At 42.7% G+C, this 24,254-nt stretch overlaps 1 protein-coding gene across 2 annotated transcripts; it reads left to right on the forward strand.

The window, feature by feature from the left end:
• Nucleotides 1–23,300, forward strand: LOC115146342 (glutamate-rich protein 1). 2 transcript variants are annotated; one of them, XM_029688366.2, is made up of 6 exons: nt 1–356; nt 816–956; nt 1,184–1,330; nt 14,212–14,592; nt 15,346–15,540; nt 21,517–21,824. In XM_029688366.2, exons 1-6 carry the CDS (start codon nt 338–340, stop codon nt 21,660–21,662), a joined length of 1,029 nt encoding a protein of 342 aa, XP_029544226.1. In that variant the 5' UTR covers nt 1–337; the 3' UTR covers nt 21,663–21,824. The 2 variants fall into 2 exon arrangements, with proteins under 2 accessions (XP_029544226.1, XP_029544227.1); XM_029688367.2 differs by lacking the exon at nt 21,517–21,824 and adding an exon at nt 22,504–23,300 and having other exon boundaries at nt 5–356.
• Nucleotides 23,301–24,254: the final 954 nt, after the last annotated feature.

Raw genomic sequence — 24,254 nt, forward strand, 5'->3', positions numbered from 1 at the left:
GGCCACTTGAGTATCTGGTCAATATGGATAATCTTTGGTTCCTTCCTCATGTGTGGATGATTGAGGTCTGCGCTGCAGCTCGTTTGGATGTTTTATGTCGCGGCTGTGCACATAATGATATTTAGCGAAATTATTTCAGTCGTAACGGAGCATGATTTGTCAACGCAATGTTGCAAATGATGGGGTGTCGTTACAAAAGTTCATAACAAAGCTGCAAAACATCAACCAGCAGGGTGCCAGTAGCTAGCAATGCTAACTAGCTAGCTGGTAACATTACCGTTAGCATTTTTCACAAGCGTGTTTTATCTAATGTTACATTCGAGTTAAATATAGTGATATGGCACATAGGAAAGAAGGTAAGTACCATTTTACGTCTTGTCGTTGCTGAAACATTAAACGCCAGATGTATCTAGTTTTTACTAGTCTGTATTTATAACTAGTTTACCTGTCTCGCTAGCCAGGCAGGCTACTGTCGCGCAACTCATTGAGAGTTAACAAACGCCAAGTTGACCGATCAATCCCGCGTGTTTTTGTGATACTTTCGCTGATGTATAACGTTACATCAGCGAAGGTATCACAAAAACACGCGGGATTGATCGGTCAACTTGTTTTCCGTTTAGATTTTGTAGGCTTCTGATATTAATAAAGTATTTATGCTTTCTGTGAATTTTACTTTGATCTACCAACTACTAGTTGTGATTAAATTTCAATTGAAATTGCGTAATTAGCAAAACATGTATTTATACCCTAGATGGCTTGTACTTGACATTGGCAGCAATGTGGAATTAAAGTTAAGAATGTCAACTACGTTTCAGTATTCCAGTCTAAAGTTCTTCAGAGGCTGTACCCCTTACCTCCCAAGCTTGAGAAAGAACCCAGCTCTTCACCCCCCGAGTTTGTTCTCGACAAGTCCTCTGTGAAACAGAAAATAGGCCTAGAGGAGTGCACTATCACTGGTAAGTAGAGTAACATATTTCATTAACTGAGTTATGCTCAATTGAATTAGAAATATTCTCCCCGGACCTAAGCGAAGTGAGACATCACACACTTTTTATTACTTCCAAATAAGTTTGTGTCACAGTCCGGAAATTATATAGCCTACAATACAATCACCTCCAAACCAATCGCCAAGCACTTACAGTATAGCTAATGTTCTTTCTTTCTCATTTGCTCTGTGTCTCAGGAGATGGAGGGATAATACCATCCTCGACCCAGCCAGGCAGACGAATGTACACAGTCATAGCTCCCCCTGCAGAATACAAAACAGGTGCAGAGGGATCTGTCACGCTCTCTCAGCCAGCATACATAAATACTGTGCAAGACCCAGCTGGTAAGAGGGCTATAATCTTACATTTATGGACTGTGGTGACAGAGATGTGCCATAAAGCGGGATTTACTAGAAGGGGCTCTCCTCAGTTCCTCTGTCCAGCTCAGTGTTACTATCACTCTCCTTTATTGTCTTTTCCAGTCCAGTTGTGGGGAGATTAAAGCGGGAACAAATATTTTTATCCAAGAACTTAGTTGATAAATGTGAGATGGTTGTGTTGAGTGTACCGGTGATCAAATCCCATCTGAATGCAATCTGTGCCAAATGGATCAGACCACCCACTGTCATTCACATTTGATGCTATGTTTTTTCAAGGTCAAATGTTACTATTACAGATACGTGGTGATTATCTAAAGGTATATGGCTTATGTGAGCACTCATTGAAACCATTTTAGGCTCACACACAGTTGACATTGATTCACAACAGAACTGATGATTTTGTGTTATATGATCAGTAAACTTAAAGGTGCAATATGCAGAAGGTTATGTGACAAGCAATGTGTAGCAAATCATTGTACCATCTAAACCTCTGAAATAACCAAAAATATTGTATTTTCAGCTGTTGTACAAAAGTAAAAGATGCAAAAACTAAACGTATGAACGGGAAGCATAAAAATAGTGCATATAGAACATATCTACCTCTGACTTTCTTTCAATGAGAATGAAAGATCTATAACTCACATTTCCATAAGAATTTTTTAGTATCATCCAAAAGTTACATATTGCAACATTTACATTTAAGTCATTTAGCAGACGCTCTTATCCAGAGCGACTTACAAATTGGTGCGTTCACCTTAAGACATCCAGTGGAACAGCCACTTTACAATAGTGCATCTAAATCTTTTAAGGGGGGGGGGGGTGAGAAGGATTACTTTATCCTATCCTAGGTATTCCTGAAAGAGGTGGGGTTTCAGGTGTCTCCGGAAGGTGGTGATTGACTCCGCTGTCCTGACGTCGTGAGGGAGTTTGTTCCACCATTGGGGGCCCGAGCAGCGAACAGTTTTGACTGGGCTGCGCGGGAACTGTACTTCCTCAGTGGTAGGGAGGCGAGCAGGCCAGAGGTGGATGAACGCAGTGCCCTTGTTTGGGTGTAGGGCCTGATCAGAGCCTGGAGGTACTGAGGTGCCGTTCCCCTCACAGCTCAACATTAAGATGTAATGCAGCACATTCCATTTGTTTTAGTGAATGTTTCCCTGGCATCAAACAGCTGGCTGAACAACCTGCTCTAAGCCGTCCTGACCGGATAGCCACACTACTAACCCAGTCCATTTCATTCAGTCAGCATCTGCCTGCCAGAGAGGTAAATGGGTTTAGGCTACCTGACAGAAACTGATTATATTAATAGTTGACAGTAGAGAAATGCCTTGGGCAACACCTTCATTCGTGTACACTGAGTAGGTTGTACCGGTATTTCCATTTTACCTGCAGAAAATGTCTCATTAATTGGAAGACAATGTATGTTTTTCTAGAAACTCACCAATTTATGACTTCTAAGTATACTCAATGCAGCTATATTTGCCTGTTATAATGGACTAGTCAGCAATTAAGCCTATTAGTGCTTTCACTTACATACTTGGTCATCAGATAGCTGGGTTCGTGTATATGCACTTTGTGACATCTGCTGATGTAAAAAAGGCTTTCTAAACACATTTAGCTTATTTTAGAAGTAGTACAAGTTAGCCATTAGACCTAGTCTTGTAGCAGTACAGGTGGAATAGGGGAGTGGTTTTTAGCTTCTTTCTGCAGTCCTGAAATGGTCTGTGTGAGCAAATGTTTGTGGCTCTGTGCTACGCTTGCAGGAGGTATCTGTTATCATGGAGCAAGCAAAGTACACCATGACAACCTCATAGTCATAAATGTTTTTATTTTTTGGTTACAAGTCCTTTAACATTTAGCTGGGCAAGGTGTCTACCTTGAATAATGTCTTAAAATGCTTTCATGTAGATCAGCTGCTAGGTCTGTACACATGAAGCAGTTCTGCCCTAATTACCATCTAGGCCTAAGAAACAAATGAAGTCATCATAAATATTGATTATTTTAAAAGGCCAACTGATGGGAAAATCTGACATGACCATTTAGTCGTGGTAATTAGGCTTCTCCAAGCTCTGATGCTGCTGATGGTCATTAGTAGGCCTACCAAACCTGCTAACTGCCCGGTACTCAGCACTCTATTGTCCCACTAATCACTCTGACACCAATGCAAATGTGATCACAAATCGAATCAAACACTTTGTGAAAGCTCATGTTGCACAACATTTCTGTTGTCTATCGAATTGCGTTAGAGAACCAATTGATGGCCTCTATTAAGAAGATAGTGTAATAGAGTTAACTATGCTGTCTTTTCCAGCTATTGTGTGAGTAGTTTTGGGCCTGTGTTCATGTCACAAGGAATTTGTTTCAAATTCCTTCAACCCCCTCCCAAGGCCTTGTGTTTATTAGAAAGTGTGAAGTAAGTGACCAAACTAGCCAAGACTGGTATCTTAGCAGTGGCTTTGATGTACTCAGAGAGACAGTGGATGATCCCTCCTGCCAACATTACTATAGACTCGCGTAGGGCTGACCCCATTTAGTCGATTGTTTGGTCAATAGGCTGTTAGTCGACCAAGATTTCTTTAGTCACAGAGTCGCAAATTGATATTCTTTTCCATGGTGCACAAGACACCTGTCTTATTCACGCCTGTCTCAGTAGACTAATCCATTGAAGGCACAGTCCATCACTAGACGTGGTATACTGAAATTGTTTATGGTTATATTATGCAAAAAATAATGGGGCAACACTAGTGTGTGTGTATGCTTTCTCGCGTTGGATAGCAGTCACTGTCCGTGGTACTGAAACATCTGTGTGTCGTTGAAATGGCTCCTTTCCCTATGTTTCTATGGACATAATAGCAAAGTTAACCAGCATTTTGTTGTTGAATTGTCACCTTTTCCTAGATCATGTTGCTATGTGCATAATAGCCAAGTTAACCAGCATATTGGTGTTGAAAACAATGCGGGGACAGCAGCGGCGTGAGAAGACGAGAAAAAAATTCAAGTCAAAACTAACAATTAGAGGTCGACCGATTTTAATTGGAATGGCCGATTAATTAGGGCCGATTTCAGGTTCTCATAACAATCGGATTTATTTAACTAGGCAAGTCAGTTAAGAACACATTCTTATTTTCAATGACTGCTTAGGAACGGTGGGTTAACTGCATCGTTCAGGGGCAGAACGACAGATTTTCACCTTGTCAGCTCGGGGGATCCAATCTTGCAACCCTACAGTTAACTAGTCCATTGCAATAATGACCTGCCTCTCTCTCTCGTTGCACTCCACAAGGAGGCTGCCTGTTACGCGAATGCAGTAAGCCAAGATAAGTTGCTTGCTAGCATTACATTTATCTTGTAAAAAATAATCAATCATAATCACTAGTTAACTACACATGGTTGATGATATTATCTAGCGTGTCCTGCGTTGCATATAATCTGATTGAGCATACAAGTATCTGACTGAGCGGTGGTAGGCAGAAGCAGGCGCGTAAACATTCACTCAAACAGCACTTTTGTGTGTTTTGCCAGCAGCTCTTCGTTGTGCGTCAAGCATTGTACTGTTTATGACTTCAAGCCTATCAACTCCCTAGATGAGGCTGGTGTAACCGAAGTGAAATGGCTAGCTAGTTAGCGCGCGCTAGTAGCTTTTCAAACGTCACTCGCTCTGAGCCTTGGGGTGGCTGTTTCCCTTGCTGCTTCGATGGTGGCTGTTGTCGTTGTGTTGCTGGTTCGAGCCCAGGGAGGAGCGAGGAGAGGGACGGAAGCTATACTGTTACACTGGCAATACTAAAGTGCCTATAAGAACATCTAATAGTCAAAGATTAATGAAATACAAATGGTATAGAGGGAAATAGTCCTATAATAACTACAACCTAAAACGTCTTACCTGGGAATATTGAAGACTCGTGTAAAAGGAACCACCAGCTTTCATATGTTCTGAGCAAGGAACTGAAACGTTAGCTTTCTTGCATAGCACATATTGCACTTTTACTTTCTTCTCCAACACTTTGTTTTTGCATTATTTAAACCAAATTGAACATGTTTCATGATTTACTTGAGGCTAAATTGATTTTATTTATGAATTATATTAAGTCCAGTGTAGATTTAGCCTTGTATTTTAGGTTATTGTCCTTTTGTAAGGTGAATTCATCTTTCAGTGTCTGGTGGAAAGCAGACCCTGGGAGATGTGTAGCTCCATTATGTTTATTTTTTATCCTGAACTCCCCAGTCCTTAATCCTTAACGATTACAAGCATACCCATAACATGATGACGCTACCACTATGCTTGAAAATATGGAGTGTGGTACTAATGTGTTGTGTTGGATTTACTCCTCATATAACTTATTTTCAGGACAAAAAGTGAATTGCTTAGCCACATTTTTTTGCAGTATTACTTTGTCTTGTTGCAAACAGAGGATGCATGTTTTAGAATATTTTTTTAATGTACAGACTTCCTCCTTTTTGTTCTGTCAATTAGGTTAGTATTGTGTAGTAAGTACAATGTTGTTGATCCATCTTCAGTTGTCTCCTATCACAGCCATTTAAACTATGTAACTGTTTTAAAAGTCACCATTGGCTTCATAGTGAAATCCCTGAGCGATTTCCTTCCTCTCCGACAATTGAGTTAGGAAGGACGCCTGTGTCTTTGTAGTGACTGGGTGTATTGATACACTATCCAAGTGAAATTAGTAACTTCACCATGCTCAAAGGGATATTTAATTTCTGCTTTTTAAATTTTTACCCATCTACCAATGGGTGCCTCTCTTAGTGAGGCATTGGAAACCTCCCTGGTCTTTGTGTTTGAAATTCACTGCTAAACTGAGGGACCTCAAATATAGTTGTGTGGGGCACAGAGATGAGGTAGTCATAACACTATTGCATACAGAGTTCATATAAGTTATGTGACTTGTTAAGCAAACATTTTCTAATCAGTGTATTTAGGCTTGCCATAACAAAAGGGTTGAATATTTGACATTTCAGCTTTTAATTTTGAATGAATTTGAAGAACATATTCCAATTTGACATTCTGTGTGTGTGTGTGTGTGTGTGTGTGTGTGTAGGCCAGAGACAATCTAAATGTAATCCGTTTTAAATGTGAGCGTCGACGGGTGCGAATCCTTTCTGGATTCACTGTATCAATCAGTGAGGCTGTTCTGTCATTTGTTCGTCATCACACAGCATATGAGTCATTCATGCTTTGAAATGCAATCAAACATTTTTGTTTTAGAATTGAATAACAAAGTGAGCTTTGAGTAATTAGCCTAAACGGTAAATAAAACGCAGTCCACGAATGCATGTAACTTATTTAAAGTCTTTATATGTAAAGGCTATATACACGGAGTATACCAAACATTAGGAACACCTTCCTAATATTGAGTTACACCCCCCTCCCCCTTTTGCCCTCAGAACAGCCTCAATTTGTCAGGGCATGGACTCTACAAAGTGTTGAAAACGTTCCAACTGGGATGCTGGCCCATTTTGACTCTAATGCGTCCCACAGTTGTGCCAAGTTGGCTGGATGTCCTTTGGGTGGTGGACTATTCTAGATGCACACGGAAAACCCTGGTACCTACTATGATACCCCGTTCAAAGGAAATAAAATATTTTGTCTTGCCCATTTACCCTCCGAATGGCACACATACGCAATCCATGTCTAAATTGCCTATTTTAACCTGTCTCCTCCCTGTCATCTACACTGATTGAAGTGACGTCAAATAGGGATCATAGCTTTCACCTGGTCAGTGTGAGTCATGGAAAGGTGTTATTGTTTTGTATACTTGGGTGGGCGGGGGTGTGTGTATACACTCAGCAAAAAAAAGAGGTCCCTTTTTCAGGACCCTGTCTTTACAAGATCATTCGAAAAATCCAAAACTTCACAGATCTTCATTGTAAATGGTTTAAACACTGTGTCCCATGCTTGTTCAGTGAACCATAAACAATTAATGAACATGCACCTGTGGAATGGTCATTAAGACACTAACAGCTTAGACGGTAGGCAATTAAGGTCACAGTTATGACAACTTAGGGGACACCAAAGAGGCCTTTCTACTGACTCTGAAAAACACCATAAGAAATATGCCCAGGGTCCCTGCTCATCTGTGTGAATGTGCCTAAGGCATGCTGCAAGGAGGCATGAGAACTGCGGATGTGGCCAGGGCAATAAATTGCAATGTCCGTACTGTGAGGCGTCTAAGACAGCGCTACAGGGAGATAGAACGGACAGTTGATCGTCCTCGGAGTGGCAGACCACGTGTAACACCTGCACAGGATCGGTACATCCAAACATCACACTTGCGGGACAGGTACAGGATGGCAACAACAACTGCCCGAGTTGCCCCAGGAACGCACAATCCCTCCAACAGTGTTCAGACTGTCCGCAATAGGCTGAGAGAGGCTGGACTGAGGGCTTGTAGGCCTGTTGTAAAGGCAGGTCTTCACCAGACATCACCTGCAACAATGTCGCCTATGGGCACAAACCCACCATCGCTGGACCAGACAGGAGTGGCAAAAAGTGCTCTTCACCGACGTCGTGGTTTTGTCTCACCAGGGGTGATGGTCGGATTCACGTTTATCGTCATTGCAGGCAAACTCAACCCTGTGCGTTACAGGGAAGACATCCTTCTCCCTCATGTGGTACCCTTCCTGCAGGCTCATCCTGACATGACCCACCAGCATGACAATGCCACCAGCCATACTGCTTGTTCTGTGTGTGATTTCCTGCAAGACAGGAATTTACGTGTTCTGCCATGGCCAGCGAAGAGCCCGGATCTCAATCCCATTGAGCACGTCTGGGACCTGTTTGTCTCAGTTGTTGAATCTTGTTATGTTCATACAAGTATTTACACATGTTAAGTTTGCTGAAAATAAATGTAGTTGACAGTGAGGACATTTTTCCTTTTTTGCTGAGTTGTATAGGTGACTTCGGGATGCTGGCCTTCTAGGCAGAGTTGCAAAGAAAAAGCCATATCAGACTGGCCAATAAAAAGAAAAGATTAAGCTGGGCAAAAGAACACAGACACTGGACAGAGGAACTCTGCTTAGAAGGCCAGCATCCTGGAATCACCTCATCCCTGTTGATGTTGAGACTGGTGTTTTGCAGGTACTATTTAATGAAGCTGCCAGTTGAGGACTTGTGAGGCGTCTGGTTCTCAAACTAGACACACTAATGTCCTTGTCGTCTTGCTTAGTTGTGCACCGGGGCCTACCACTCTTTCTAATCTGGTTAGAGCCCGTTTGTTCTGTTCTGTGAAGGGAGTAGTACATAGCGTTGTACGAGATCTTCAGTTTCTTGGCAATTTCTCGCATGGAATAACCTTAATTTCTCTGAATAAGACTAGACTGACGAGTTTCAGCAGAAAGGTTTTTGTTTCTAGCCATTTTGAGCCTGTAATCGAACCCACATGCTGATACTGAACTAGTCTAAAGAAGGCCAGTTTTATTGCTTCTTTAATTTCAGCTGTGCTACCATAATTGCAAAAGCTTTTTCTCATGATCAATTAGCCTTTTTAAAATGATACTTGGATTAGCTAACACAACGTGCAATTGGAACACAGGAGTGATGGTTGCTGATAATGGGCCTCTGTACGCCTATGTAGATATTCCATTAAGTCTGGCTACAATAGTAATTTACAACATTAACAATGTCTGCACTGTATTTCTGATCAATTTGATGTTATTTTTAATGGACAAAATGTGCTTTTCTTTAAAAAAAACAAGGGAATTTCGAAGTGACCCCATACTTTTGAACGGTAGTTTGCATGCAGTCAACAGTTTGGACACCTACTCATTCAAGGGTTTTTGTTTATTTTTACTACATTGTAGAATAATAGTGACGACATCAAATCTATGAAATAACACATATGGAATCATGCAGTAACAAAAAAAAGTGTTAAACAAGTCGGCCTATTTTGGTTGCTTCAATGTAGCCACCCTTTGCCTTGACAGCTTTGCATACTCTTGGCATTCTCTCAACCAGCTTCACAAGGAATGCTTTTCCAACTGTCTTGAAGGAGTTCCCACAATTGGGTTGATGATCGGGTGGTTGTGGAGGCCAGGTCGTCTGATGCAGCACTCCATCTCCTTGGTCAATAGCCCTTACATAGCCTGGAGGTGTGTTGGGTCATTGTCCTATTGGAAAAACAAATTATAGTCCCACTAAGCGCAAACCAGATGTGATGGCGTATCACTGCAGAATGTTCTGGTAGCCATGCTAGTTAAGTGTACCTTGAATCCTAATTAAATTACTGACTGTGTCACCAGCAAAGCACCCTTCATACCTGCTTCATGGTGGGAACCACACATGCAGAGATCATCCATTTACCTACTCTGGGTCTCACAAAGACATGGAGGTTGGAACCAAACATCTCATTTGGGCTAATCAGACCACCAAGGACAGATTTCCACCAGTCTAATGTCCATTGCTTGTGTTTCTTGGCCGACGCAAGTCTCTGCTTATTGGTTTATTTGCAGCAATTTGACCATGAAGGCCTGATTCACAGTCTCCTCGTAACTGTTGATGTTTTTGTTACCTGAACTCTGAAGCATTTATTTGAGCTGCAATCTGAGGGGCAGTTAACTGTAATGAAACTATCCACTGCTGCAGAGGTAACTCTGGGGCTTCCTTTCCTGTGGGGGTCCTCATGAGAGGAATTTTCATCTTAGTGCTTGATGGTTTTTGCATCTGCACTTGAAGAAACTTTCAAAGTTCTTAACATTTTCCGGATTGACTGACCTTCATGTCTTAAAGTAATGATGGACTGTCGTTTCTCTTTGCTTATTTGAGCTGTTCTTGCCATAATATGGACTTGGTCTTTTGCTAAATAGGGCTTTCTTCTATATACCACAACTGATTGTCTCAAACGCATTAAAAGGGAAAAAAAATCTGTAAATTAAGGCACACCTGTTCATTGAATTGCTTTCCAGGTGACTACCTCGTGAAGCTGGTTGAGAGAATGCCAAGAGTGTGCAAAGCTGTCAAGGCAAAGAGTGGCTACTTTGAAGAATCTATTTTGATTTGATTCACTTTTTTTTGCTTACTACATGATTCCATATGTGTTTCATAGTTTTGATGTCTTCGTTATGCTACAATGTAGAAAATTGTAAAAAAAAAAATAAAAAAAAAAAAAAAAGAGTAGGTGTGTCCAAACTTTTGGCTGGTTGTGTGTGGACCTCTTGACTTTATCCACATTTTGTTACATTACAGCCAATTTCTAAAATGTATTAAATACAATTTCAAATCATCAATCTACACACACATCAAAATTATTTTAGAAATGTTTGATAACTTATTACAACTAAACATAAGGTTTTTATTTACAAATGTAACAGTCCCATTGCTATGAGACTCAAGTGAGCTTAGGTGTAAATCCTGTTTCCATTGATCATCCTTGATGTTTCTACAACTTGGAGTCCACCTGTGGTAAGTTCAATTGATTGGACATGATTTGGAAAGGCAGACGACACCTGTCTATGGTCCCACAGTTGACAGTACATGTCAGAGCAGAAACCAAGCCATGAGCTCGAAGGAATTGTCCGTAGAGCTCCGAGACAGGATTGTGTCAAGGCACAGATCTGGGGAAGGGTACCACAAATTATGCAACATTCTTAAATGGAAGAAGTTTGGAACCACCAGGACTCTTCCTAGAGCTGGCTGCCTGGCCAAACTGGGCAATTGGAGAATGGCCTAGGTCATGGGGAGTGACCAAGAACCCGATGGTCACTCTGACAGAGCTCCAGAGTTCCTCTGTGGAGGTGGGAGAACCTTCTAGAAGGACAACCATCTTGTTCGATATTACTGCGCTGTTGGAGCTAGAGACAAGCATTTCACTACACCCGCAATAACATCTGCCAAACACATGTATGTGACCAATAAAACTTTAGTAAGAGGCATATAACAGCCCACTTGGAGTTTGCCAAAAGGCACCTAAAGACTCTCAGACCATGATGAAACCAAGATTGAAGACTGAGCTGAATGCCAAGTATTATGTCTGGAGGAAACCTGGCACCATCACTACTGTGAAGTGTGATGGCTTCTGAAAACCTGCTCCAGAGTTCCAACAGGACAATGACCCTAAGCACACAGCCAAGACAACGCAGCAGTGGCCTCGGGACAAGTCTCAATGTCCTTGATTGGCCCAGCCAGAGCACGGACTTGAACTCTATCAAACATCTCTGGAGAGACCTGAAAATAGATGTGCAGCAATGCTCCCCATCCAACCTGACAGGGCTTGAGAGGATCTGCAGAGAATAATTGTGGGGGGGGGTGTATATATTTCATTAGAACAAAGACACTGGTACTTCATTTATTTAGTGTTTACATTTTGTTCCAAATGGTCAGAAAAAATATTGTAATTGTAACACTATTCACAACGTGTTTTCCTATAGCCTCCTTTTTCTTGATCTCCAATAGTTTCCACAACTAAGTCAAATGTCTTCCACACATCTGACTTTCTGTTCTGAGCAACTTGTAAACATTCTCCAGGTTAGAGTTTATTTTTCACCACCTCTGCATACGTTTTGCTGTCAAGTTCGGTGTTTGATATAATCAATTTATTGATGTGATTGATAGGCTATAGATCAGGCCCTATTGGTCACGTGCATGAGATGCTTACATGTTTCACGTAAAGAGAGCAAGGATTGAGGAAATAGGTCATGTTTTTCCTAAACAAATCAGGGATTTCGATAACTACTTTTGTCAGTGAATCAAGTAAGAAACAAAATAGCTGATATGTTGCAGCTTCAGCACGGACAGTGCGAAAAAACACCTGCGGTGCTCTGGTGCCTTTTTCGCTGCAGCAGGGAGAAGAGTAAGACCACATTCACCAGTCACACAGGCGTTCCCTGTCATTTTGTTTTTAACACAGCATGGCCATCGGGCTCCTTGAGTCATTTGTGTCTTAATTTTTTAGTCAAACAGTTCTTGTGAAGCATCAGTCAAGCTCAGTGCATATAGTGGATTTTATTCAAACACATAGGGTGTGTCCTATATGGAAATATACACGTTTAAAAAAAGACTCAGTCCACCAAGATATTTTGTTGTTGGAGACAGCCCTAGACCCATTTCCCGGCCATGTCATTAAAGTTATGTGCGTAGTCCGTCATCAGAAACCTCTTTGTTTACGTGCAAGTTAACAAACAAGTAATCAGATGGTTATCACAGATGTCATCAGAGGATATATTTTTTTTACCCCGTTTTTCTCCCCAATTTTGTGGTATCCAATTGGTAATGACAGTCTTGTCTAATCGCTGCAACTCCCATACGGACTCGAGAGGCCACGGTTGAGAGCAGTGCGTCCTCCGAAACACAACCTAACCAAGCCGCACTGTTCTTGACACAATGCCCACTTAACCCTGAAGCCAGCCGCACCAATGTGTCGGAGGAAACACCTGGCGACCGTGTCAGCGTACACTGTGCTCAGCCTGCCACAGGAGTCACTAGTGCACGATGGGACAAGGACATCCCTGCAGGCCAAATCCTCCCCTAACCTGCACGACGCTGGGCCAATTGTGCGCCACACCATGGGTCTCCCAGTTGTGGCCGGCTATGAAAGAATCTGGACTCGAACCCAGAATCTCTTAGTGGCACAGCTAGCACTGCGATGCAGTGCCTTAGCTTCCCGAGTGGTGCAGTGGTCTCAGGATTTATTACCTAGTAAGTTAGTGAGGCAAGGTAAATGGAGCTAGATCAATCCAGAATAAGAATAGTTGTTGAACATGGCTAAAGCCATCAGTCTTGCGTGTTTTCATGGTTATCACTCATTCTTCAATTTGTCAAGGTCCTGATACCAGCATTAGCCATCCTGCTACAGAGCTTTTTGATGTCGGGATACGAGTGCATCCCTCTAACGACATTTGATGGTAAACAGAAAATGGCTCTGGTTTGATCCCTAACCATCAGACTACCTGACCACTAGAGGAAACACTGACTCGCATTCCTTTGACTGCAGTTTACCTGTTGAACAGTCCAAGTCATGATAAAATGGACTGTGTGCGCATGTCCATCCTCCTTCAGGACATCCTGTGTCTTTGAGAGACTATTTATTGAGCTGGACCTTGCTGAATCACATTTGCTGCATTATGCACCTTTTATCAAGCCATGTCTGCTTTGCCCCACATCTGTTGCAGCATTCACTTATTGCCACCAACAGAAAATCACTTCCTACATGCTTATTATGATTCATTTTATGGAAATGCTGTGAATAATCATCACCGGTTGTTTATTTGTGATGTTTCCAATTTTTATCTTTCACAGCTGAAAATTGATACATAACAGAACCTTTTTTTAAAAGATTCTCACTCGCTCTCTGCACAGCTGGCCATATGGTGGCAGTTTCTCTTTAAGACCAAAAAGCTCTTGACATTGCTTAAAGTCTAGAGAAAGAGAGTGGTGTGTGTGCGCATGCATGCTCTGCAGTAGGGGGTACTGGAGTGTATAGACTGTGGTTGGGTTGCTAAATCCCAGACAGCCTCTCCACCCACCAGTTACCCTGGGGAACAGCCACCACACTCTGTGTGTGGACAGGGGGCCAGCTTTCCCACAGGGGAAGGTGATGCAGTCAGCTTTTGACTTCAGTGCTCTCTGAGCCCCCGAGAGCCATCCATCCTTGTGCATCAATCCAAGCGGTGCTGCTTGGCTGAATATGCTGGCTGAATAAACTATCTGCTACCAAATAAACAGTCTTATGTCAAAGATGGGATAGGCATGGTGTTTGAAGGTGGCTGATTCCAAGTGCTATGAAATGGATATTAGTTATGAATATGGATCACAGGGACTGACTTACCATAGCGCAGCACCACAGCTAGATTAGACTAGCTTGTGAAGTTAACAAGCTCTCACTTTTTCTTGTTCCCTTCAGATGAGAACACTCATGAGTCTGAAGGAGAAGGAGAAAGACAACGACTGAGAAGAAGAAGAAAGAGAAAGGGAAAAACAGCTCCAGGAGGAGGAACAGTCACGGGACAGGCTACAGACTCCAACCCTGGGGATCCAACCATGGCTCCGACCCCCACGGAGGAGAAAGGAGAGCAGCTCAGCAAGAACAAGAGGAGGAAACTAAAGAAGAAACGCCACAAAGAAAAGCTCCTCTCTCTGGGTCTGATGCCCCGCGCTGCAGCTCTGGAGTTCACCTACCAGAGAAAGGGGAATGGGGAGGAGGAGGATGAAGAGATGAGGCAGAGAAGAGCAGCTGAAGTGATGGACTTCCTAAGGACCACACAGGAGATCTACGTGTCTGATCGTGAGTATCATACCAGGGCTGCTAATCAACCCAGATACGGTCACACACAGCCTAGGCCAGAGCTCTCCAACCCTGTTCCTGGAGATTTATCCTCCTGTAGGTTTAGTCTCCAACCCCAGTTGTAACTAACATGGTTCAGATGATCAACCTACTAATTATTACAATCAGGTGTGATAGATTGGGTTGGGGACTGGAAACCTACAGGTCAGTAGTCTCCAGGAACGGGGTTAGTCTGGCTCAGTCTTCCTAAGAGCTGGCCAAATGTAGTGCACTATATAGGTTTTTTTTTAAATATTTTTTTTTTCTTCCTTCAAGTGCTGAAGCATAGTTTATTTTATAGCCTTCATATTGGCAGAAAAATAAATAATTTGAGGAGCAGTGTGTAGAGCACAGCCCAAAAATGGTTTTAAGGTCTGAGGTGTTTAGGTTACTTCCTCATGAGGTGTTTAGGTTACTTCCTCATGAGGTGTTTAGGTTACTTCCTCATGAGGTGTTTAGGTTACTTCCTAATGTACAGGCTCTGTTGTCTGGTCTGGCATAATCCCCCCCTGACTTGCCTTCGGAACAAATTCTCCTGTCCTTTATTATGCACCTCAGTCTCAACATAGACCTGACGATTGTTAAGGTATTAGACATTTTGCTGTTGTCATATGACTGAATTGCCCACATCCTGCTTAGCACATTCCCATTCAGTAATGGATATTTGAAAGGTTGGTGGAGTAAGAGCATCTCTTCTTTCCTCACACTCTCCAGGCTCATTGCCTGCAGGCAGGCTCCATGTGTCCTCAGGGGTAGTGGAGGGCCTTCTGACCAGCCTGTCCAATGGAACATTCCCCCCTCCTGTTTTGGCCCAACTCCACAGCCTCAAGTCCCTGGTGCAGCAACAGGACACGGAGAGGCTTGCCAAGGCTCTGCAAGAGCTCCAGAACAGCTCTACCATGTCTCCTAGTGAGTAGTCTTATCTGGTTTTGCCTTAACTATTCTTGTCTGAGCTCACCTGTCCATACTAGAGGTTGACCATATGGCTGATTTAATTAGGGTTGATTTCAAGTTTTCATAACAATCGGTAATTGGCCTTTTTGGATGCTGATTACATTGCAATCCACGAGGAGACTGCGTAGCAGGCTGACCACCTGTTACGCGAGTGCAGCAATAAAATGACTTTGGCTGCAAGGAGCCACGGTAAGTTGCTAGCTAGCATTAAACTTATCTTGTAAAAAAAACATCAATCTTCACATAATCACTAGTTAACTACACATGGTTGATATTACCAGGTTAACTAGCTTGTCCTGCATTGCATATAATCAATGCGGTGCCTGTTCATTTATCATCGAATCACCGCCAACGTCAAACGGGTGACGATTTAACAAAAGCGCATTTGCGGGGGAAAAACACAATTGTTGCGCAAATATACCTAACCATAAACATCAATGCCTTTCTTAAAATAAATACACAGCAAATTCATGTTCGCGGGCAATATTAACTAGGGAAACTGTCACTTCTCTTGCGTTCTGTGCAAGCAGAGTCAGGGTATATGCAGCAGTTTGGGCTGTCTGGCTTGTTGCGAACGGTTCCGTATTTCACTGAAAGAATAAGCGTTTTCTTTTCGAAATTATATTTTCCAGATTTGACCATATTAATGACCAAAGGCTCGTATTTGTGTATTTATTATATTTAAGTCTATGATTTGATAGAGCAGTCTGACTGAGCGGTGGTAGGCAGCACCAGGCTCATAAGCATTCATTCAAACAGCACTTTACTGCGTTTGCCGCAGCTCTTAGCAATGCTTGATGCACAGCTCTGTTTATGACTTCAAGCCTTTCAACTCCCGAGATTAGGCTGGAAATACTATAGTGCCTTTAAGAACATCCAATGGTCAAGGGTATATGAAATACCAATGGTATAGAGAGAAATAGTCAACGCGTCATAATTCCTATAATAACTACAACCTAAAATTTGGGAATATTGAGGACCACCAGCTTCCATATGTTCTCATGTTCTGAGCAAAGAACTTAAACGTTAGCTTTTTTACATGGCATGTATTGCATCACTGTGTTTTTGCATTATTAAAACCAAATTGAGCGTGTTTCATTATTTGAGACTAAATGGATTTTATTTACGTATTATATTAAGTTAAAAATAAGTGTTCATTCAGTATTGTTGTATTGTCATTATATAAATAAATAAAAATCGGCCAATTTAATCGGTATCGGCTTCTTTTTTTATTAGCCTCCAATAATCGGTATCGGCGTTGAAAAATCAATCGGTCGACCTCTAGTCCATACTACCAGTCGCCTAATCATACCTGCCCTCGTCTGGCCATACTAGCATGCCTTACCTATACATGCATGCTCTCCCCTATCCAAACAGTCCCCAGTATCTCCTGCCACCGGGTGTTTTACTCAAGAGCTGCCAGGAGAGCAGACTTTGTACAGGTCTGGAAATTGTGAATGTCATGGTCTCGTGTGTGTGTGCGTGTGTGTGTGTTTTGGGCCAGTTCAAATCTAACTGATAAGATCAGTGGTGACCTGGTTGGCCCTCGTGCAGAGTATACTACTGCAGTATATTATACGACTGTCCTGTCCAGGGGATTCAGGGCACGGCTGAGCAGGTGGTCATAGTGATGCTCAACTCTCTGCCAAGGCAACGCTGAAGAGGAAAACAAACTCCAGTCCAGACCTGTGATCAGTTCCCACAGTGGACTCTATATAGACCAGGGATCATCAACTAAATTCAGATGCAGGCTGATTTCTTTTCTTTTTTTTTCTTGGGTTGATGGTCGGGGGATCAAAACATAATTTGTAGACTGCAAATTGACTGCAAGAAGATATATTTGACTAGAACATAATAATTTCAACTTGCTTACTTTTGTATATGATCACGTGTTTGTGTGTGAATACTTGGGAACAGATTTCCAAAATGAAAGTCACTTGGAGCTGATTTCCTGGTGTTTTTAGACTTCTGTCCAACAATAAAAATGTAACACTTGGGTGGTCAAATAACGCCACCAGTTTGGGAACCCTAGTATAGACTATAAACTAAAACCACACAGCTTATTCCTGCTGGTCCCTCCACCTGCTCCTCAGATGTGGACAAGCTTTGTGGATTCCCCCAAAATGTAATTAGTCATTAAAGGTCCAATGCTGCCGTTTTTATCTCAATATCAAATCATTTCTGGGTAACAATTATGTACCTTACTGTGATGGTTATGAATTGAGTGTCAGAAATAACTTTGTTCACGCAATAATTTTTCTCGGACTGTCTGGGAGTGGTCTGAGTGGGAGGGGTAATCTGAAAACTAGCTGTTAATGGCAGAGCGGTTTGGAACTCTTTTGTTATTGATCTATTAACTAATTTACTGCCTGGTGATGTCCTCACGCTGGCCAAAACTCCATCCAACAAAAAAAGGCTGAAATTTTAGGTGTTCTTAAACAGCGCATTCACTAAAAGGACATTTATAATTTTCCCAGTATTATTCCAACCTCGTATTGTGGAAATGTATATAAATCACATTTTTGACCGCACTGGGCCTTTTTAGAGAGCAAATAAAGTAGTCTAATAGCCATCCAGTCTGTTAACTAATCTATTCACACCTGTTTTCTTTTGCTAAAGGTAAATGTCCATTAAACGGAATGTAAAACAATGGGGTAAATGAACTTTTACTGTTTTTAAGGATATTTATATAGCTAAACAAATGGAATTGGCCACCAGTGGAATAAAGCCAGCTGTTTCTGTCCAGCCATGCTTGAGCCCAGTAAGCCTGCTGTGCTGTTGGTTTAGCCTGTTCTGTGGAAAGGTCAAGTCTTTTCCACAGTTCCCTGGAGCTTCTCTTCAGCTCAGAGAGAGGAGTAATCAATTGACCACCAGGGCAGTGCTAAAGCATATCCCACAGCTTACATTTCACTGTTCTACCCAACACCTCTGTCGGCGATGACGTCTGCTGCTTGCCTGTTTCCAGTTTTATTTGATGACTTTCATGCACTTCCCCTTTTTAATTTGGACTCTTAACAGCACGGTTATATAAAAGACCCAGCCCAGGGGGAAAGGGCAGCTGTTAGCAGTGAGGTACTGTAGGTGACGGGAATCAAATCAAACTTTTTGTCACATGCGCAGAACAAAACAGGTTTAGACTTGAAGTGCTTCCTTACGAACGAGCCCTTCCCAATGATGAGTTAAAAAATAATTATACAAATTGTAACACAAGGGAAAAATACACTAGAATTAAGCTATATACGGGGAGTACCAGATCAATGTGGAGCTATTTATCACATTTATTTATAAAGCCCTTACATCAGCTGATGTCATAAAGTGCTGTATAGAAACCCAGCCTAAAACCCCATACAGCAAGCAATGCAGTTGTAGAAGCATGGTGGCTAGGAAAAACTCCATAGAAAGGCCAGAACCTAGGAAGAAACCTAGAGAGGAACCAGGCTATGTGGGATGGCCAGTCCTCTTCTGGCTGTGCCGGGTGGAGATTATGACAACATGGCCAAGATGTTCAAATGTTCATAAATAACCAGCATTGTCAAATAATAATCAGTGGTTGTCGAGGGTGCAACACGTCAGCACCTCGGAGTAAATGTCAGTTGGCTTTTCATAGCCGATCATTCAGAGTATCTCTACCGCTCCTACTGTCTCTAGAGAGTTGAAAAAAGCAGGTCTGGGACAGGTAGCACACCTGGTGAACAGGTTAGGGTTCCATAGCTGCAGGCAGTACAGTTGAAACTGGAGCAGCAGCACGGCCAGGTGGACTGGGGACAGCAAGTAGTCATCAGGCCAGGTAGTCCTGAGGCATGGTCCTAGGGCTCAGGTCCTCAGAGAGAGAGAATTAGAGAGAGTATACTTAAATTCACACAGGACACCGGATAAGACAGGAGAAATACTCCAGATAGGACAGACTGACCCTAGCCCCCCGACACAAACTACTGCAGCATAAATACTGGAGGCTGAGACAGAAGGGGTCAGGAGACACTGTGGCCCGATCCGATGATAACCACGGACAGGGCCGAACAGGCAGGATATAACCACACCCACTAAGCCAAAGCACAGCCCCCACACCACTAGAGGGATATCTTCAACCATCAACTTACCATCCTGAGACGGTACCATCCTAGGCCGAGTGTAGCCCACAAAGATCTCCGCCATGGCACAACCCAAGGGGGGCGCGCCAATCCGGACAGGTAGATCACGTCAGTGACTCAACCCACTCAAGTGACGCACCCCTCCAAGTGATGGCATGGAAGGGCGTACCAGTACCAGATCACTGTGGCGATATTTACAGGGAGTACCAGATCAATGTGGAGCTATATACAGGGAGTACCAGTACCAGATCAATGTGGAGCTATATACAGGGAGTACCAGTACCAGAACACTGTGGAGATGTATACAGGGAGTACCAGTACCAGAACACTGTGGAGATGTATACAGGGAGTACCAGTACCAGAACACTGTGGAGATGTATACAGGGTGTACCAGTACCAGAACACCGTGGAGATGTATACAGGGAGTACCAGTACCAGATCACTGTGGAGATGTATACAGGGTGTACCAGTACCAGATCAATGTGCAGGGGTATGTATATATGTACATGAAGGCAGGATAAAGTGACTAGGCATCAGAATAAAGAACAGAGTAGCGGCAGGATATTCTTAGTGTGAAAGTGTGTCAAATCAAAAAATGTCTGTCACATGCGCCGACTACAACAGGTACCTTACCGTGAAATGCTTACTTACAAGCCCTTAACCAACTATGCAGTTAATAAAAAACAAGTGTTCAAGTATTTACAAAAATTAACTGAAGTAAAAGAAAAATGGAAAACAATTTAAGGAGCAACAATAAAATAACAGTAGCAGGGCTGCATACAGGGGGTACTGGTACGGAGCCAATGTGCGGGGGCACAGGTTAGTCCAGGTAATATGTACATGTAGGGAGAGAAAGTAACCTACACATAGATAACAGAGTAGCAGCAATGTAGAAGGGCGGGGCAATGCAAATAGTCCGTTTAGCCATTTGATTAACAGGAGTCTTATTGCTTGGGGGTAGAAGCTGGTAAGAAGCCTTTTTTACCAAGACTTCGGCGCTCCGGTACCGCTAGTCTGTGACTAGGGTGACTGGAGTCTTTGGTCATTTTTTGGGCTTTCCTCTGACAACGTCTGGTATAGAGGTCCTGGATGGCAGGAAGCATGGCCCCAGGAAGTGATGCAACCAGCGATGGTGCAGCTGTTTAACTTTTTGAGGATCTGAGGACCCATGCCTAATCTTTTCTGTGTGGGTTTTGTGTGTATACACTGAGTATACAAAACATTAAAAGCACCTGCTCTGTCCGTGACAGACTGTCCAGGTGAAAGCTATGATCCCTTATTGATGTCACTTGTTAAATCCACTTCAATCCGTGTAGGTGAAAGGGAGGAGGCCAGTTTAAAGAAGGATTTTTAAGCCTTGAGACCTGGATTGTGTATGTGTCATTCAGAGCCTGAAAGGGTGAGGACAAAATATCTAATTTCCTTTAAACGGGTATGGCAGTAGGTGCCAGGCGCACCGGTTTGTGTCAAGAATTGCGACGCTGCTGGGTTTTTCACACTCAGCAGTTTCCCGTGTGTATCAAGAATGGTCCACCACCCAGCCAGCATGACACAACAGTGGAGTCAAAATGGGCCCGCATCCCTGTGGAATGCTTTTGACACCTTGTAGATTTCATGCCTCTGCAAATTGAGGCTCTTCTAACGGTGCCTACTCAATGGATATAGTCTTGAGTGTGCATAGTCTGTGTAACCATTTAGATAACTATTTAGCAGTCTTATGGCTTGGGCATAGGAGCCGTCTCCGAGCCTGTTGGTTTGAGAGCCGGTGCTCCGGTACTGTTTGATGGACAGTAGCAAAATGAACAGTCTTGGTTGGCTGAAGTCTTCTGCAATTTTTTTTCAGGCCTTCCTCTAACACTGCCTCAGATGTCCTCGGTGGCAGGGAGCTCCGCCCCAGTGATGTGCAGGGCCGTCCGCACCACCCTCGACCGCACTTTGCGAAGGAACTTGAAGCTCTCGACCTGCTCCACTACACCCCTGCTGATGTGAATGGGGAAGTGCTCTCACCTATAGTCTTCGATCAGCTCCTTTGTCTTACTGACATTGAGGGAGAGGTTGTTCTCCTGTCACCACACTGCCAACTGTCTGACATCCACCCTGTAGGCTGTCTCCTCAACGTAGGTGATCAGGCCTACCACCGTCAGCTAACTTGATGGTGTTGGAGTCATGCATGGCCACGCAGTCTTGGGTGAACGGGGATTACAGGAGGGGACTAAGCAAACACCCCTGAGGGGCTCCCGTGTTGAAGGTCAGTGTGGCGGAGGTGTTGTTGCCTACTCTCGCAACCTCGGGCTGGCCTGTTAGGAAGTCCAGGATCCAGTTGCAGAGGGAGATGTTCAGTCTCGCGCTTGGTGATGAGCTTATGGGGGACTATGGTGTTGAACGCTGAGCTGTAGTCAATGAACAGCATTCTCACGTTGTTATTTCTCGTCTTGTCCAGGTGGGAGATGGCAGTGTGAAATGCAATGAGATTGTGTCATTTGTGGACCCGTTGGGGTGGTATGCAAATTGAGTGGGTCTGGGATCTTGTCATGACCAGCACTTCAAAATTACAGATGTGAGTACTACAGGGTGATAGTCATTTAGGCAGGTTAACTTGGCGCTCTTGGGAACAGGGACAATGGTGGTCAGCTTGAAACATGTTGGGATTACAGACTGGGTCAAGGCGAGGTAAAAAATGTCAGACAGGTACAGTACTAGACCTAGACCAGGATAATTAGTTGTCCTCATCACTATGGAATGGCAGTAATGATCTCATTAAATAACTGTTAATCCACTCACTGTTCCTAATTGCAAACAAACTAATGTAACGTGTGTCTCGTCTTTCCAGGTGAGGCCACTGCAGTTGTGTCCTTATTTCAGTACTGGATCACAGACATCCTGCCCCTGCAGAGACCGGAAGACAGGCCAACCAACAACACAACCTTCCTAGTTGAACCAACCAACAACACAGCTTAGACTTTCCTAGATGTTCAAGGTTTTAAACAATACTACTGATGGAAAATGTATCTGAATCATACATTGTGTGCCCACAACCACAACTGTTTGATAAGACCACTGCATACAAATGTTCTTAAAGGTGCTACCTGTCATGACGTTGCCCTCTTTGGGTACAGCAAGCTCATCCCCCTCTCCCTGCCTCCTTCAACAAGGCTGCTGTGGTCAGAGAGAGGTCGTAAATTCCTGAGAAGACCCTGCCTCATGGCCACAGTATAAGAGACGGAGTGAATTTTCATAGAGAACGAAGGACTTTCTTCCACTTCACAGAAGTTGAGGTCCGAACAAATTTTATGTTCCGGACAAGGTATAAAAGATTGGTGAAGAATCCAGCTACGAACTGGTCCATTTGTTACATTTTGGGGAAGCTCATGGGAGACGGTGTGGCCACATTGCCATAACGCTGTTTATATAATAGCCTCAGATATTAGGTTTTACATCTAATTGTTGTATAAGATGAGTGAGTATGATACTGTTTGTAAAATTGTGTGATGTGATTTTGGACTGTTTAATGAAGAAAACTCTTGAGTTTAACTAAATCTGAGGACTTCCCCTGAGCCCAGTTAGGGTCAGGCATCCTGGGACAGCCCTTTTCTGCAATTCCAAATAAAACCCAACTTTGAGAAATTATCACCAGACCATGTTTTCCTCCATTACGAGGGTACAAAGGTTGTAGACCATTGCTGAATCTTTTAACCATACCACGTGGTTAAACTGACTATCGATACCAACAGAATAAGAACAAGTCTTTGATATTAATTACTAGTCTGCAGCTAGGAATTCGGTATCATTTAATGCCAAGAACGACAACCGCTGAAACATCCGTTCTATAACGAATGAATGAATGTCACTGAACAATCCACTCTAACCACGAGAGAGGGAGAGAGACGGACAATTCTACAAAAGAAAAACTTTTCACCAGCGATCAAGATGACACACTGAGCGTCTATATATATATATATATATATATATATATATATATATATATATTGATTGCAATTGTTCCCGAATGAGTGAGCGTTCATGTGCAAAGGATTAGCATTTCAATTGTTATAATGATCAACTCTGTGGTGACTTCTCAGCTGACTCCCCGTTTTGTCCACCAAGCCGCGATGCTGGTTTAGCCCACTAGGGCACATTCCCTTATCATTTCTTGTAACCATATTGACTTTGTTTATGCATTTCTGTGAATTACTTAGTTAGTAATAAATAAATTATTTAAGATAATTGATGTATGGATGACTCATAGTGAAGACTGGGTTCGTGCAGATAACCAACAATTTACGACATTTGGAATGAGACTAACGTGAGGTAAAGTAAATAATTCATTAATCAGAAGACTATTTGATCAGATATAAAATATCTGAAAAGTTATTTTAGGAAATGATAGTTTTGTAATCTGAATATTTTCCTTGGTGCCCTGACTTCCTAGTTAATTACATGCCATGTTATGGGTAAATGGATGTGGTGCAGGGTTTATTTTGAATGCAGCCTAGTGCGTAGAACTTTAAAAAATAATAACTTTTTCTTTTCTCTTTTTCATTTATTAAAAAAAAATGTAACGCACACGTGAAGCTGTTAATT

The sequence above is a fragment of the Oncorhynchus nerka genome, linkage group LG18 (assembly GCF_034236695.1).
Source record: "Oncorhynchus nerka isolate Pitt River linkage group LG18, Oner_Uvic_2.0, whole genome shotgun sequence".
In the NCBI taxonomy this organism is placed as follows: domain Eukaryota; kingdom Metazoa; phylum Chordata; class Actinopteri; order Salmoniformes; family Salmonidae; genus Oncorhynchus; species Oncorhynchus nerka.

Excerpts from the sequence above, each read along its gene's own strand:
- LOC115146342 (XM_029688366.2), top strand. Across the intron at positions 1,331-14,211 it reads TACTGTGCAAGACCCAGCTG|ATGAGAACACTCATGAGTCT; the intron begins GTAAGAGGGCTA and ends TGTTCCCTTCAG. Across the intron at positions 15,541-21,516 it reads CAGCTCTACCATGTCTCCTA|GCCTTCCTCTAACACTGCCT; the intron begins GTGAGTAGTCTT and ends ATTTTTTTTCAG.